The sequence below is a fragment of the Cricetulus griseus genome, chromosome 7 (assembly GCF_003668045.3).
Source record: "Cricetulus griseus strain 17A/GY chromosome 7, alternate assembly CriGri-PICRH-1.0, whole genome shotgun sequence".
NCBI classification, from domain to species: domain Eukaryota; kingdom Metazoa; phylum Chordata; class Mammalia; order Rodentia; family Cricetidae; genus Cricetulus; species Cricetulus griseus.
Window position 1 is genome coordinate 62,178,804 of NC_048600.1, and position 17,580 is coordinate 62,196,383.

A 17,580-nucleotide genomic window follows, 5' to 3' on the forward strand; every position below is an offset into this window, starting at 1 on the left:
AGTCTAGACCCAGCATTGAGCCATCTCCACCCTCAAAGTCCAGGTCAAGTACTTGATATCAGGAAATACAGAAATCAGTGCATATTGTGGGATCAATAGGGAAAATAAGTTGTGGCTGTAGTGAGCCACAAAAAATTAGGGCACTTTGCTGTATAGCAACAGGCAACAAGATCAACTATTCTTTAAATAACTGAGTATATTAAAATTCAGAATGAAGAGGCACAGCATCTATAATCCCTAGCATTTAGTGTCTTAAATCTTTGCCAAAGCAGACAGAAGGGTCAAGCACAGACTCTCACAGACATGAACTACACACGTGTACTTCCACAGAACATAAAAATACTTAAATCATTTCCACTGAGTCAGGGAGCATGAGGAATCCATAGTTAAAAATAGAAACTATGTGATATTGGAGGACCTTAGATATTATGTAGCCAAAACCGCAGTTTACAGATAAGCAGAATAAAACTTAGACAGAACCACAGACACCTCTCCCTTTCTAATATAGGTCTTCTCTCTCCAAAGGTCTATATAGCTCTCACAGGCACAAAAATATTAACTGCAGACTCAGGATCTCCTCAGTTTAGAATACTGAAGGGAAGGGAAGAGACAGAGGATGCACAAAGGCAAAAATACGGGTACTATTGGTATGGTTGTTACTTCTGATCATTCCACAACCAAATTCTGAGAAATACTCTTCTTCTCTTTCCATTATTTGTTTTTGCTTCTTTCTTTTCATAACTTAATCCCATGATTCCAGGTCTTAGAAACTATGCAGAATACAAAGAAGAAAGAAAAAAAATATTCACAGGTCTCACCAGGTAGTCCAAAGTTAGGGCAGACTAGACCAGTTTGGAAACAAAGGCCTTTATGGAGTAATATGTTTCCCAATATGGTACCTACAAGGTGTATGTACCTTTTGAACGTCTGCAATGAAACTAGTGTGATTGAGAACATGAAATTTTTATGTTACAATATCTGGGTTTCTTAGAAGATGGTGTCACCTCAGTCTAGAAAGTTCAGCTTGGCCCCCAGCCTCTATAATAATGTACCCTTGATATTGTAACTTCTCTCATCTGATCACTTAATGCCTCAGCAAGAGAGACAGATTCCTGAGATGGGGTCCAAACTTCTGATTGGGATTATTTGGAGTTCACGATAAAGGAGCCAGTAAGAACTTAAAATTCCATGTGTGAGACAAAATGGAAGAAATGTTTTCAGGAGGATTTTCTAACATTATTTTCCTCAATTCTAGGACAATAAAAATCCAGTTTGCAGTCAATCAAAACTAGGAAGAGTCAAAGGTCATGAGCATTAACCCTGTAATGGGATGACATTCTAAAGTGATTTGTTCATCATTGGAATTGGAGTCTCTCAGTTTGATCTCAGGTGTGAAATTTGCATTCTGTTTGGCTTACAATGTTGACTAGCCCCTGCTCTCTGCCCTCCCTCCCCACTTTGGTTGCCGACATTTGAACTTCCTGTGTGAGACTTACCAACCACTTTTCACTTACTCATCTCTGGATGCCAATCCTACTGCTATCTCTATTTCTGACTCCCACTGGAAATGCTCCCTCCATCCTGCATATCCATAACCTAGAAGCTGTCAAAATGCCTCCTAGCTTTAGCTGAGTCTTCTCCCATGCTTCTTTAAGGACTTGCCATTTTATCTGCAACACAGAATCATGTTTTAGTTTTCCCTAGTAAATTATGAGCTAACTAGTAAAGTATAAGGCCACGTTAGGGTACTGGGGAGACGGCTTAGTTGCTGAAGCGCAAGCATGCACACCTGAGCTCTAGGACCCATGTACAAAATCCAGGCATGGCAGTTCACACCTGCAATTTTTGCATGGGAACAGTATAGACATGAGGAGCCTTGGGCTTAATGGAAAGCTAGCCTAGCTAAATTGGGGAGCTCTAAGTTCAGTACAAGCACTATCTTAAAAATTGTGTGGACAGTGATTGGGGAAGACATCCAACATCTATGTCTGGCCTCCATGTGCCATATACACATGTGTAAGCACACCTGCATGCATATGTGCATATGCACATACATACACAAATAAGGTGGACATAAATTGATAATGACACCTAACACTGACCTCTGACCTGCACACAGACATACACATGTGCTCAGGCACCTACACACATGTTTATACACATATGAACACATAAACACATAAAGACCAATTTAGTCACAATCTTTAGTTTCCATAAAACATGTGGTACAGTATGCAAATCCTGTGCTTAAGAAATAATAATTGACAAGTTTGGGGAGATAGCTCAATCAATGAAGTGCCTGTTCCATAAGCAAGGGACCAGCATCCACTTCCCCCAAATCTATGTACATATGTTTCCTGTGGCGGTATGCAATTGTAATTCCAATGCTGGGCAATCACCCTAGCTTTTTTGGTGAGTTTAAGGCCAATGAGAAATGTTTCAAAAACAAAAACAAAAAGGATGAAAATCCTTTACGTTTGACCTCTGAGTTCTACATGCATAATCACATATATGTAGAGGGGGGAGGGGAGAGGAGAGGAGAGGAGAAGAGAGGAGAAGAAGAAAGGTTGAGACTGATAGACAACCATTTGGATTCCTATCATTTGGCAGCAATTACACTGCTAAACTCTTCCCTCATATTGGTTGATTTATTGAGGTAGACAGATCATAAATGATGAGTGCATGAACTTGATTATGAAGAGGTATTTTAAATGTAGGTCCTCCCTAAATTCTTGAAAATGCTTCAAAGACCTTAAAATTAAATATGACATTAGTGAGTCATACCCTATAACTGACAGGAAATTTAAGATGAGGGGTGTTTTGAGTTTTGTTTCCTGCATTCAAATTTCCACGATGTTTAAAATAGTATTTTTAGCAATTGTTCAGACAGATGGGTTTGAATTTATAGGTAAAAAGAGGCCAAAGAATAAAGGTACCAGAGATGAATGGATGATGAACTCAGCCTGGGAAGCTTTACGCTGTCCCCAAATGATGCTGGATTACACTCTGAGGTGGCTGCTATTCTCACACTCGATATATTAACAATGTTAAATGAAAAATAAAACACCAATAACATTACTTTCTTCCATTTACTGAGCAAATTTGCCCATTAAATAGAATAAAATATCCCACTTCAAATATATTTCACACTCCATTGTTGTTTTCCTTGTGTAATTAAAATGTAGCAGGCAGATGATACAGGGGAGGGAATGCCTACATTAAAAATACCCCTTCATAATCAAATTCAAGCACTCATTTCATTTATAATCTGTCTACCTCAATAAATCAACCAATACTTCATTTTAAAAGCCATATAAAGTTCTATTAATGCATCTTTATACATTTCAATTTAAAGTGACTGTCTATGCATAAAGTTTCCCCATTCACTTATTCTATAAATATACTCTGTCTTGCATGTGCTAAGCAACAGACATGCTCAGAGCTGAGGGGACAAGATCAAGAGTTCAAGTAACTGTCTTCTGAACTCACCTCCAAACAGGGAAAACAGTAAGGAAAATAAATATAAACAGTGTGTATGTCTTCTGCTTTCTGACACTGGATGAAGCTGAACACAAAGGAGGGAATGCAGGTTCAAGCCATGAAGACTTCAGAGAAAGAATGAGAAGAAGGCATTGCATAGCATAACACACACACACACACACACACACACACACTCATTCATGGATAGAAGATCAAATGTAGGTAAGATTTTCAAATCTGACCTTGATAAAGGCAAGGGTATCCATACCTTGCTGCTCAAGTGGCAGGTCCCTACAAACCAGTGACTTAGGTTTTCCAAGCCATTGTGGCTAAGGCATGAGATTATTTCTATGGGCATGCAAGCCAAACTCACTGAGACATACAACACTTATTGGGATAGTACAGCTCATTTGAATGTCTCTTGAACAATGATGAGAGACTTTTATAGGGAGACATGAAGACTAAAAGGAAATGGCTTCTCATAGAGGTATTTCAAAGTCAGATGCAAACTGAAGTCACAAGCATACAGAAAATGTAGACAGACACAAAATTCACCAGTAGCATGGGGAGAATGGAGAAAACCATGCCTTACATCAATCTCCCAAGGCAAGTCTGATGGCTTTGGTCTAGGAAAGCAAGCAGAGGGGCATATCTCAAGAAGACAAGATCCCACTGATTGGAGGCGCTTAGCCAACATCTCACTGGCATCCTGAATCCCCAAAAGATAGATCCCCTTCTCCTTCCTGCTAATGTGTGTCCTCATTCCCCTCTGCTTGAGTTAGTTTGACTAGGTCACAGTTCTCTGAGCCTTCCCAAAACAGATGAGGTGTCACTGGCCTGAGTTATGGAAGGCACTGGCCATTCTCCCTGGCTTTCCCTGTTTTACAATGTGTCCAATTTACAAGTATTAGAATACCTTCTTGTGACCCTCAGTGGATCTTTATCTTACTTTAGGGTAAATAAATCATGCTTGAGACATCACACTGAACAAATTCAATTTGTCTTCATGAAAAATAGCCCTTGGAAAATGGTCAGCCCTGTGTAATGATTAAGACTACACTCCAAGCCAGACTCTCTCCAAGCCCATCCTAGCTTTGCCATTCACTGGACTGTGTGACCTTGGCTTTGTGACTGTACTTCAGGCTTCCACTTTCTCATCTATTGCACCTGGATAATATGAGTGCCTATCTCTTAGTGTTTTTATGAATATTATAGGAACATTGTGAAGTAAATTCTATAGAAATTTTTATTCAATAAATAAATATAAATTCATGTATTACATGATCAGCAAAACCTATGTTCTGGAGTTTGGAATTTTGGTCAATGAAGAGACTCTCAGGAGAGCTATACACTAACTTTACTACAAATGACTGGGTACTTGGCTTTGGTGTTATTTCTGTGCATGAACAAGAGGGAAATTTACAATTACTAAACACTAACTGAAAGCTGGCTCTGTATAAGCCACTGGGATGAAGCTAAAAATTGAATAGAATATAATCTTTGTGCCCAAGAAGTTCCCAGGGCAAACAGAGGGCTGAAGTCTGGTCAGGAGGTTTCATGATCCTCCTTGATTCTATCATCTGTAAAATGAGGTGTGTGACTAGGAGACTCCCATGGTTCCCTTTTCATCTAGTTTTACATTTATTGGGGCAAGAGATCATGCCAGCTATCAATGAGTCCTACACCTTTTCAGTTTTGCTACTTACTAAGCACTATGCTCCAAGATGGTGTATAGAATAGATGATCAATACTGTACTATGTGGAAGGTCTTCAAGGCTATGATCTTAGGAAATGGCTTCTAAAATGCGTTGGCAGAAGCAAGAGTCTTTCATAGATCAATACTTCACATGCTAAGGCAAAGAGCAAAATACAGAATTGAAATATTCAAGCAGGAATCTGCCTTGAAAGATGTAGAGGCTAAAACACTCAGCTCTATCCTGAGTTCTGAGGAGAAAGGTTACATTAGCTTGCCTTCAAATCCCTAGTCTGCCATCTCAAACCAAGTTACTGCATCTCTCTCTCTCCTTTTTAAAGTTTGTGATAATCTATGCACTTGCTTGTTCTCTGTTGCTATCAAAAGCAACTGGGAAAATAAGTCATTCTGTCTATCTGTCTGTTTATTATTTATTTATTTATTTATTTATTTATCTTATACTTCAACATCACAGTTCATCAGTGATAGAAGTCAGGGCAGGACCTTAGCAGGAACTCAAGAAAGGGTCACAGAAGAACACTGCTTATGTTTCTCTAGCAATGGCTTTTTCCATCTGCTTTCTTCACACAAGGCAGCACTACATGTTCAGGGGTGGCACTATCCACAGTGGGCTGAACCTCTCACAGTCACGAATGGAGAGAATATCCACACAATCTTGTCTTGGGCCAATTTAATAGAGGCATTTTCTCAAATGGAGTTCCCTTTTCCCAGATGACCCTGGTTTATGGTAGGATGACAAAAAAATTCTTATACAGTATAACTTGGATAGGTTATATCTTATAAGTTAAGCTATATTTGCAAGTGACAGTAGTACTATGGAATAGATGGAGCCTGCAAAAAACAAACAAAAACTATGCTGATGGCATGAAGCACATTCATAAACTACTTCTCTGTCAGGCTGAACTCTAAACACTACCTCCACTACCTCCTCTAACATTCACAACAATTCTGTGAGGTATGTCCTGGTGTGACCTCTGGGAAATGGCAGCACAGAGAAGTTTTGGAATTTATGAAAGGCCACATGTAAGTGGCAGAAGCAAGAACTATAATTAGAATGTTTGCTTCCAGAGCCTGAAACCTCAACAACTACACTATTGTGTGGAGCCTCTTGTGACATTCTGTTGTCAGCACTGAGCCTTCCTTTGCGACAGATGCTGCTACACAAGGACAGGACCCTCAAGTTAGCATATGGCACACTAGATAGTCACTTCAGCACAAGGTGAGTAAAGAGTGAGGGCAGTGCCCAGAGAAGGTCACCCACTGCCTGTGACAATCTTGTGAAGCAAGGAGTGAATGTTGCCAACTGCCAATTCTAAACAGAGAATGTCACAGGATTCCTTAGATTGCAAAGGAAATTGTGACACCAGAAAGCAAACCAAGATTAAGTTCTGAAGATTCGGAATCTTACTGAAGAGCCATATTACAAAGCAGCTAGGGAAAGTAGGAACTATTTGGTGGATTTTGAGGTCAAACACCACCTTTGGACTCACTAGCCATACATCTTTCACTGAGTCCTTTAACTTCTCTGAAGCATGGGCTCTTTTGTATTACAAAGGATTAAAACTATTTTATTTATGTGATTATTTTGGAAATTCACTGCAAAAATGTAAGTGTTATGAGCAGTACCTAGAACAGAGTAGACCCGTAAAGTGTACTTAATGAAGAGAGTCTGATTTCTGGGTGTATTGATATTGGAAAAGCATGTACTTTCCAAAGTAGAGGAAATTGAGAATTGGAGCCAGACTCTCTTGACCAGTCATGGGCACAAGGGTATTGTGCCACAATCAGAGGGAAGCAAAATTATTTATCTTTGGATTTATTCCTAAACAGGGAAAACCCATTTGTAAGTTTAGGTTGTTATAACCACAGCTATTCCACAGAACTTGCATCCTTAGGTGGAGCAGAACACAACTCTGACACCAAATCAAACATCCCCAGTGTTCAATGTTTGATAAATTGCCAAGCCCTTAGAAATGACACCAGCCTCATAGTTTGCTGTATGCTACGGGTTTTATAATGTAAAATATCCCAGACCCCCAATTTTTAAACAATTCAAGCATATAAAATGAGCACTCTTTTTGATTGATAAGATTTATAAGCTCTTCATAAAATGATGCAATGCCACCTCATTGATTCCCACTGTTCTCTCATCTCCTATTCTCCAGTAGAACATTGATTAACACCTCATTCTATTTTTGCAAGATTTTCATTGTCAGTAAATTATTATTTGTGCCATAAAATTATAATTCTAAGATAATATGTTTTATGATGTGACTAATGGAGAAAATATACTTTTAACTTGCAGGGCAAGACCAATTTTCTAATACTTGAGTTCTATTTGCTCAAATGCATTACTGTTATAAAGCGTCAATTATGACTAATAGTGGCATTATTCTCACTGCTGTAAGTACTTGGTGTGGTGAAGCTTTAAGGACTCTGAAATGTGGCACTCAATTTAGTTAACTACAGGAAAATAGTTGATTTCATATAGATTATTACCTTAATGTCACACTGCTCTCCAAGCTCACATGTACCCAGGGTATTCTCTATATATCTGTATTCATTTCTATGAATCTAGTCATATGAAGCGTACTCTACAAGTCATATTTGTTTAATAATGAAGTATTAAAGTTTGAGCTCTTACTTTCCACCCCACCCCATAAATCTCTCACATTTTAGAGCTAGGTGTCAGACCAGACAAAAATGGGGAAATAGAGAGGTTAGCCTCCAGCAGCATTAGGAGGGAATCAGCATAGGGTTCCTCAGCTAAGTTCCGTTGGGGAAGTCATATACTCTAGTATGCTTTCAGAGCCTAGCCATCTAACTCTCTTATTAGCCACAGAAATTCTTCCAAATTATCTTTTTAGCCCTCAACCCTGACATATTAGCTAGTAGGCAAGGTTTATGAGTTCTACCCTTTAAATGTCCTGGGTTATTGCTCTCTATACTATGTCTAAGTGCAAGTCTTCTCATGTTTAATACTTTAGTGTAAAAGCTATTTCAGTTTATACATTTTTACTATGGAATATGAATGTCAATAAAGGTCAATTATAATTGCCTGAGCTTCAAACCAAACAAAATGGGCAAAGGCCACCATTCACACATAAACTGCTAGAAACTTTCACTATTCCATCGCATCCTTACTTGCAATCTCTAGATACAATCTGGTTCTGCTGTTCTCTTTACTTAAACATTTCTCTAAACATTGCATGTTCATAAAGAACACCAAGGTCCAAAATGTATGTATTGAGTATCATATACAAACAGATCATAGTGTGTTCCAACACTCTGGAATTGGTGACCTGGAACTCACAGCAGCACATGAAATTTACCAGTCTGAATTCCAAAATTGATGTTGGAATACTGGAGGCTATTCTGTATTCTATGAAGTAACTGAAACATTTTCCTACAAGACAGAGCTATGGAACATTAGGGCAACTTTAGATTATACGTTTCTAAACTTTAACTATGGATATTGAAGGATGGTCCATTCTTAAGCCTGCAGCAGTATCCCTAGCCTTGGTTTCAGACACCACACTTAACCCCAGGACCAGCTAGCTCCACTATGAGGGATAGACACAGACACACAGAGAAAGTGTGCATAAAGTCTAACACATGCAAGCACTTGTCCTCTGGAGAGGTAAATATAACATGAGATGCATAAAGGTAGCCACAAAGCATCAAGGTGTGTCATCTACAGATAGGAAAGATGGAGGGAAAAAAAACAGAAAAAACAGCAGATGCAGCCTGAGCAAGCCAAGCACAAAAATTAATCTTGTGATTAAAAAACACCACAAACACCAATATCCATAGTTGTGATTGTCACAGAAAAATCTCACTATTTCACTTGGTTATGACTTCATTATCAATAAGGAGTTGTTTAATTGCCTGTCCATTAACTTTTGACATCAGAAGGCGAAAATGTATTCCCAGGGCAGCAGGTTAGCATCTGTGACCTTCTCATTAGTAAGTTAATTATATTGATTCTACAGACTCGAATCACTAAGTTTAAAAGACCTCAGAATACACACATGTTATTTTGCAACAGTCTTCTTTTCCCTTGAATTCCAACAAGTCAATGCCTGATCTATGAAACAACCTGAGCACCAGAAACAAGAGTTTTTATCAAAACATATATGTCTCTTTAGAGGAATAACAAAACAAAACAAGGAAATACAGTTGGTTTCCTCTCAATTCCATCTGACCCATGCAATAGCAGAAAAGACTTCTGTCCCCAAACTAGATATTTTCAGTGAGCCACAGTGATGGACAAACAGGTGTAATTTGCCTGCTAGTGTTCTGAGATGGTTCTCTAAGCTCAAATGTGCTTGCATATTTCAACTCTTGCCCAATGAAAGGATTCATCATTGCTAGTAAATTTGGTGAAAACAAATACTTTCACTTTATACTTCATTTCCTTCTGAGTTATTTCCTTAAGTGCTTAAAGACCAGAGGAGGCAGAAACATTATCATGATGGAGGGAAGACATACAAGACACCTTAAATGACAGAAATGACTCTAAATTTGGATTCTCAGCCCAAGAAGGACTGAGGTTAGAGAAAAGTTGGTTTTCATACTCAACCTGAACAGGAATTCAATTGAGCTCAAATGGCAGGTCACAGGACACAACTTTCCCACATTCCTTTGCTCTCTTGCTCCATGCTCCCCTTTCCTTCAGTGATAGATAATACATTTATGCAATTTTACTTACAATTGTGAAGTTCATGACTTTGAGAATCCAGATGGTCATGGCCAAGTTCACCAGGATTAAAATCATGAGGAGCAGGACAAAGAAATACAGGCATCTTTTCCTCCAGCCATAAATCCCCACTTTGTAAATGTGTGGCCCCTCTGAGCTGGGCATGGTGCTCCTGTGGTGAGAGTACTGTTCCTGAGGCATCTGAAACAAACCAGGCAAAGAGAAGCATTAAACCACTGAGAGAGGGAAGCAAAAATCAGGAGAATCAACTGATGAAGAGATATGGTCAGCTCCTGGCAGTACATTCCCACCTTTCTGACAACTCTAAAGTCTGTTTCCACCGGACAAAATTGGCTTTCCAGGGTGCTCAATTCGGTCCCCTGATTTGAAGCAACCATCTTTACTGGTGTGAGTATAAGGCACCTTCTTTGAAGGGAAGGCATTTTCTAAAGATTTCTTAGAATCCCAACTGTGTTTTGAATGAGATATTCAGAAGCTTACCAAATTTCTGGGGTACAATATAGAATTAGTCTGAACTCATAAATTAACCCAAATACTGCATAAGTGTACCATAAAAATGATTACTCAGGCAATTTACTTTGAGCATTAAAAACAAAAAGGCTCAAATGCAACACTTTTGCCTGCAATAGCAGACACTTAAACCTTTTCTCTGTTTGGAGGTAAAAAGAGTGTTGTAGACACAACTCCAGATGATTACTAAACCTTCACAAAGAATAGTGACCAAACCCTTCTCTAGTGTGTGTCAATTTCCACTGTATTTGAATTGTCAAAGACTAATTCTGTGCTATGAGATGATCTAGAGTCTACCACTAAATTCCCAATAACTCTCCTATAAATCACAGATTATTGTGGGGGATAGGGCTGCAACAGAGCCATCACTCACTGGTATTTTTATGCACTAACATCAATCAGAATTAGCAAGAATGAAGCCGGTTGTTGGTGGCGCACGCCTTTAATCCCAGCTCTCAGGAGGCAGAGGCAAGCAGATCTCTAAGTTCCAGGCTAGCCTGGTCTCCAGAGAGAGTACCAGAATAGGTTACAAAGCTACATAGAGAAACCCTGTCTCGGGAGAACCCCCCCCCAAAAAAAAACAAAAACAACAACAAAAAAGAAGCAGCAAGAATGCCCTGGAAGCCTGAAGGAAATGAGACTTTATTTTCCATTTAATCATTCTATGAAGCAAGGAAACATTCACAGAGCCTTACAGTTATATTTGTAAGGTCCCTTGATTTCAGTCTGCTAGTTTTCTGAATGAGGGTTACAGATGTTAAGCCTCTGTAGTTGACTATAAGACTTCTGGGACATCAGAGAGATGAGTGACATAAGCATCTTGTCATATGAATCCTGCAGTTCTGACCAGTGGGACATCTGGAGGTAAGTGCTGAGAAACTAATGACACTGCTATCTCACTTATGCTGTTTTTATGAGTCACCACAACCAAGAGTATCACTATTTATTTAGGTATGAAATGATCACTTGTTGGAAAGATATGCTCAATAAACTTAAGAGAGTAAAGATAGGAATATCAAGAATTTTTTAATACACATAGTTGTAAGTTGACAGAATATAGTGAGGGCTTTGAAGAGGAACTCTCAGTTATGGGAATACACATCAAAATCATCTGTGCTATTTCTAAAGGAGTCTAGAATCTATTTAAGTAACAATAGAAGATTTTTTTTTACCCAGTAATCAGTAACAGCATAGCCTACCGTATAAGGGACAAGTCTGAATGCTATTGGTCTGGAACATCCTCACTCAACTTCAACTAAGCATCAAAATCCAAAAGAAACCTAACAATTGACAGTTACTGGTCTTCAATGTTAGAACCTGGGGCTCAGGGAGACCATTGTAAAAAAAAAAAAAGCTGCTCAGAGGATTATAAATATTTGAGTGCATCTGAAAACATAGCTTCCCCTTTAAAACTTTTTTCATAGTATAACCATGTTCAGATAAAATCTTGTGACTATCATGTTAAATATGAAGAATATAATCAAGAATGCAGAGCTCCTTGGAACACCCTCAAAGAATGCTTTGGGTCACAGGAAGCAGTGATTTTTTTTAAATCAATCCCATTATTGACTGGCCAGAGATTTTAAAGCTCTGTCAAATCATAGGGTTAGAATTCAGATCTTTTGCTATACAACTTAATGGTCTACTCTGATTGGCATGGGGCCTTTTATTCCCACCATGCTCCCAACTCTTCAGTTTCCAACTCTGTAAAATGAATCAAGAGCAGGAAAGGCAGGGAGGAACTTCCTGGGCAAGTGATAGTGGAAGGCTTTACCAGGTAAAAATAAGGTACTACTGTCACTAATATGAGTCACCTGGTACAGACACTTTGGGGAACTCGTATAAGCTGAGGATATTTGTTTCTTACCAACAATCCAAATATGTTTAATTGCTAAAAAAAAAAAGGGGGGGAGACAAGCTTGAATCTGTCTTTCTTCTCATTGCTTCTTAGAAAAATAATTAAGATCCAATGAATAAAGTTGAAGTTTCAAGTTCTCACTGGGAAAAGCTCCTTCACATTGGGGTTTTGTAGAACTTACAGGTACCTAGGAGATTCAATTAAGAGGAAACTGAACTAAGTTCATACAACTGGGGTAGTAGAGAATATATTTACATTGCTTGCAGCAGTAGGTACATTACTGATGGCTCTTCTACTATTGGGAGTATGTTTTGGGGATGTTCCTTTCAACTCATGCCAGTTGGGGACACACCAGTATTGGACCTAAAGGAGACACTATAGGTAAAGTGACCCACAGTGGGCAGCACCTTAAATATGTGGAGAGTAATGAAGAGCTATGCCAGAAGCAACAGGAAATTTGATATGAGTAAAAATTGAAATCTACAGCTCAATTTTCATGGAAACCTAGTCAAAACAAAAATTCTCTACTCATGAAATTATTCAATTTACTACCTATTCTTACAAACAATCTAGTTTTCCTTTTGTGCAGAAAACAGAATTAATTAGAATACTTGTCTTTACAGGTCATATACAACAGATAGTCTTATGTAGAATTATAAGTTTTATGTATCACAACCATCAATAATTAAAATTTCCTGTCAAAACTGTCATGATAGGCAATTATCTTCCTTCTATCTGTATACAAAATTCCAGTGGTGAACAGTTGTCAAATAACAGGCATTTGAAAACTATGTGACCAGAAAGTATTTATGTGGTATAGTTGATTACAAATAATTCTATTTTAGTTTTACAATATTGCCTTTAAAAACTAATGATTTCTTTTCTCATTCTAATTACATATTAATGTCTAACATAAGTTTGTTAATGTAAGTTTAAGGGTTTTTTTTTAAGTTACTAAACTATTTAAGCTTCTGCATTCACAAATCTAAGGTCTTCCCACAGCCTCACCCCTAAAACACCCCACATAGAGCAGAGGACAAGACAGAACCATAGACAATGCTGTCCCATGAACCCAGGGGAGAGGCAGTGTTGGGCCTAAAAAGGCCTAGTGGAACTTCCTGAGCCTGGCTAGAGTTTGGTGACCTGTCTCAGCAAAACTGCCTCTGCCCATTTATTGCTAACGTGGTGAGATATTATTGGCCTTTACACCTCACCCCATCCTGAGGTCTCCACCCACTTCCTCAACCCTATATAAGTAACTGCCTGATGCAATAAAGCTAGACTCTGCTTCTACATATCTCCTGACTCAGTGTGGTTCTCTCTGGTGACTTGGAGGGGTGTCTGAATCATTGACACTCACCATCCTGGCTCAGTCCCTGGAAGAGACCTGACTGGACTGGCTCACCCACAGCCCTACCTGCTGAAGGATCTTGCAAGGCAGTATAAATGTCCCACTGGATGAAGTTCCCATGCTTGAGGAAACCTAAGAATCACTCTAAAAATGTGTTGAATACAGATTATTTGGCCCCACATCAAGCTATTTTAATTCAGGAATTCTGGGGTGTCTCATGAATCTGTATTTTTAAAAATCCTCAAACTTATGTGGCAGTGATTGAGGGATGCCCTGAAGCATAAATCAAGGCTGGAAATAAAAATGTAACCCAGGCCCCGGTTGTCTCCACTGCTTTCCTCTGGGTCAACATCTTCCTCTCTTTACTTTCACAACCCTATACATTTTTGAAGCATTTTGTCCTTGAAGCGTTTTTTCCCTAGCACCCTATTCTAGAATTTTATTAATTTTAAAATCTATTTTAAATGAATGTGACTATTTTATTGCCATCTCAAATTCATTAGCTGTTAAAGCAACAGGTAACATTATAATAGCTTTACTGGCTCCTAACTACTTACCAGATCATCTCCTATACAATATCCATATACAAATAAAAACCTGGCAGGACCACCATTGTTATTAGGAGTTATTATTTACTAGACATATTAGAAACAAGCAAAAGAGTTAATAGAACCCAGGAATAGTATTTGAATACCAGTAAATTTAGTCATAAGTTCTTCATTGTCTTCTCTGTTTTCTTTTTGTTTTCTCATTTTCATTAATGCCCAGGCTTTTTGTATCTTTGGTTAGTTGTGACAATTTCATCTACTGAAATGGTCTATTAGAAACATCCATCTTCAAATTACATTGGACTTTTCTTATTGCTCATTTTTCTCAGACCTTGAAGTTTTGTGTTGTGCCAACTTCCCTTCCTGCCTGGAATTCTTCTTTCTGTTTCTTTTTTTTTTCTTTTGCATTCATGAGATTGTGGGCTCAGAGTCTACTCTATTCATCTCTGATTACTGACTTTCCTAGATCTCTTCTCTGCTTCTTCCTTCCAAGATCATGTTATAACCCAATATTCTTATTCCCCTTAGAGACAAGCACACAATGTTATCTGTTAATTTTGTACCTCTATGAAGATAAAATTGTTTCATCTTCTAACTGGAGTTTCCATATCAAAGTTATCTATGCAAATATTGTACATCCATTTGTCTGCTCATCAGATAGTTCTAGAGTGTTGATCAGATTCCATAAGTGCTACTGTGTTCTAAATATATGATCAGGAAGCACAGAGACTCATGAAGCTTACAGTCAAAACAGTGGAGGGACATTGTAGACGTGTAAGGACACAAAAGAGATAATATTAAGTGCCTATATCATACAACTACTGTATGTAAAAATGGTGCAAAAATCACTTTATAATCACTTTATAATGACTGACAAATAATTCCATCAAGATGTAATGTCTTAGCTGGGACTTGGTGGATAATCAGAGGGAAAAGTGCAAGTAGGACTAAGAAGCATCCTAAGTAGTGAGGGGGAAGCCCAGATAGCACTCTGATGCACACGCAGCCACCGATCTGGCTTGAGACAGTTAAGGCAGAAATAGGCTTGAGATGGGGTTCAAACAGTGGCTGAAGACAGAGGAGGCTGGGCCCTAGAGACCCTACTGAGAAGTTTTAGCACTACTGAAATGACCATGAAACACCACAGCAATATATGAAATCCAATCTAATCCATAACCTTGCAAAGTTTATAACAGTGTCTATAATAGTGACAAAATAGATAGTCATTGCTTGATGATGATTAACAACTTTTCTCTACTTTCTATAATAATCGTACATCCAGTAACTCCACAAAAGTGAATAGTCCAGACAAACAAATCTTTTCCAACCAAATATGCTTCCTAGGACATTTTCTTACATATATGGGGAGAAGATTTTAAGTGAAATATCTTCAACTAACAGTGTCTTCTAGACAAGACAGGACCACTATACTCACGAACTTACAGCATCTGTGGTTGTCTTCACAAGACTTCATAAAACCTGCACAATTAACACCCTAGCATGGAAATGAAGGGGGTCATGAGCCCCTAACCCTAGCTGAGGAGACATTGATAGTTCATGACTAGGAGAGGTAGAGACACTTTTCTTTATTGTTTTTTTGTTTTTGTTTTTCGATACATGATTTCTCTGTGTAGCTGTGGCAGTTCTGGAACTCACTTTGTATACCAGACTAGCCTCAAATTCACAGAGATTCACTTGCCTCTGCCTCCCAAGTGCTGCGATTATAGGTGTGTGTTACCATTGAGTCAATTTTCTTTAAGGGGGTAGTCTGGACATCAACCACACTCTAGTGGCTAGTCTCACATATACACATATACAAGCAGCACAAACTGGGACCAATGGGTTACTAAAAAGAAGGGCATGAAGTTGGGAGGTGGGGTGTGATGATGGATCTTGGAGGATTTAGGAGAGAAGTATGGGCTGAATATGATCAGAATACATTGTATTTATGTATACATGCATTATGAAATTCTCAATGAATATAATATTTAAGAAAAGGAGCCCATTCCACATAGAGGGATACTCTCTCAGCCTTGACACGGGTGAGGGTTTACGCCCTATCCCAAAGGATATGACAGACTCTGAAGATCCCCCATGCAAGGCCACATCCTCCCTGGGGAGAAGAAAGGGTATGGGATAGGTAGGGTGTTAGTTGCAGGGGCAGGGAAGGAGGGGAAGGAGAGGGAAGTGGGATTGACATGTAAAACAATCTTGTTTCTAATTTAAACTAAAAAATTAAAAAAAGAAAAGGAATCACAAAGCATTAGCAGTTTCCATTGGTATTTACCAAGCTTCTTGATGTGTATTTCTAAACACAGGATCACCTTTCCTAAGAATTTAAAACTTTCTTGAACTCCAATTGGATCACAAATATGTCATATGGCAGGTTTTTTCAGAAAATGAACTTAAAGTCACAGCAATATTAACTAGAACATACTCTCTAATTGTAAACCGACAAGCAGCTCTTGAAGGGCAAGGGAGGAAAACATACACAGCTTTGGCTTTCTAAAGCACAATTGTGCTAGTGCCAGGGAGGCTTAAATCCAAAGCATTACGCCACTTTCACAAGGTTATTTTCAGTGTTCACCTGTTAAAGAACAAATGCAGTAGACTTAATCTATTTCTCAAGTATAAAGTACAACAGAGTTATGTTTCCCAGGGAATGAATATAGCAAACTTTCTCTTGCTTTACCATTAGATAGGCATAAATAGCCAATGATTACTGTTATAACAACCCATAATCTCATACTAGGTGACTGAATACATGAAGAACTAAAAGGGTTAAATCAAAAACATGTAAACAATTCAAATCAACAAGTGGGAAAATGAGATAAATTGATGGTTCTCAGAAAATGAAGTACAAATGACCATTAAATATATGAAATTTGTTTCAAAAGCTTTAGACATCAGAGAAATAAAACCCAAAAACTACATTGAGATTCCACCTCACCCAAGTCTGAATTGTTAGCATTACAAACAAGTACCAATGCTTGTGAGGATGTGGGTGAATGGAAGCCTTATGCAAGGCTTCTGGGCATGTGAATTTGTCTAGCCATTGAGTAAAACAGTATGGAGGTTCCTCCAAAAAACTACAAAAAGACTTATTATAATGTCCAGCTGTGCAACGGACCCTAAGTCGGCACACCACAGAAATTCCTGCATTTTCATGTTTATTATGGCACTATCCACAGAGCCAAGTTATGGAATCAGCCTAGGTATTGCTCAACTAAGAATGGATAAAGAAAATATAAATACTAGTAGAGTCTGGGCCAACCTTAGTACTTAGACACTGCAACCATTGTCCCTCTACTTAAGGAAGCTACATAGCTTCATGGGGTTGGGTACACTTCTGTAATAAGACAACATCCATCCAGACACAGGGAGCAAGCACAGGTGAAA

General features: G+C 38.5%; 1 protein-coding gene across 1 annotated transcript in view; it reads right to left on the minus strand.

Moving 5' to 3' along the window:
- Positions 1-17,580, minus strand: part of Sgcd (sarcoglycan delta) — a 382,102-nt gene that overhangs the window by 349,931 nt on the left and 14,591 nt on the right. The window contains exon 2 of the mRNA XM_027427680.2: positions 9,906-10,094. Within this exon, the coding sequence (XP_027283481.1) occupies positions 9,906-10,094 (189 nt within the window). The remainder of the gene's footprint in view (positions 1-9,905; positions 10,095-17,580) is intronic.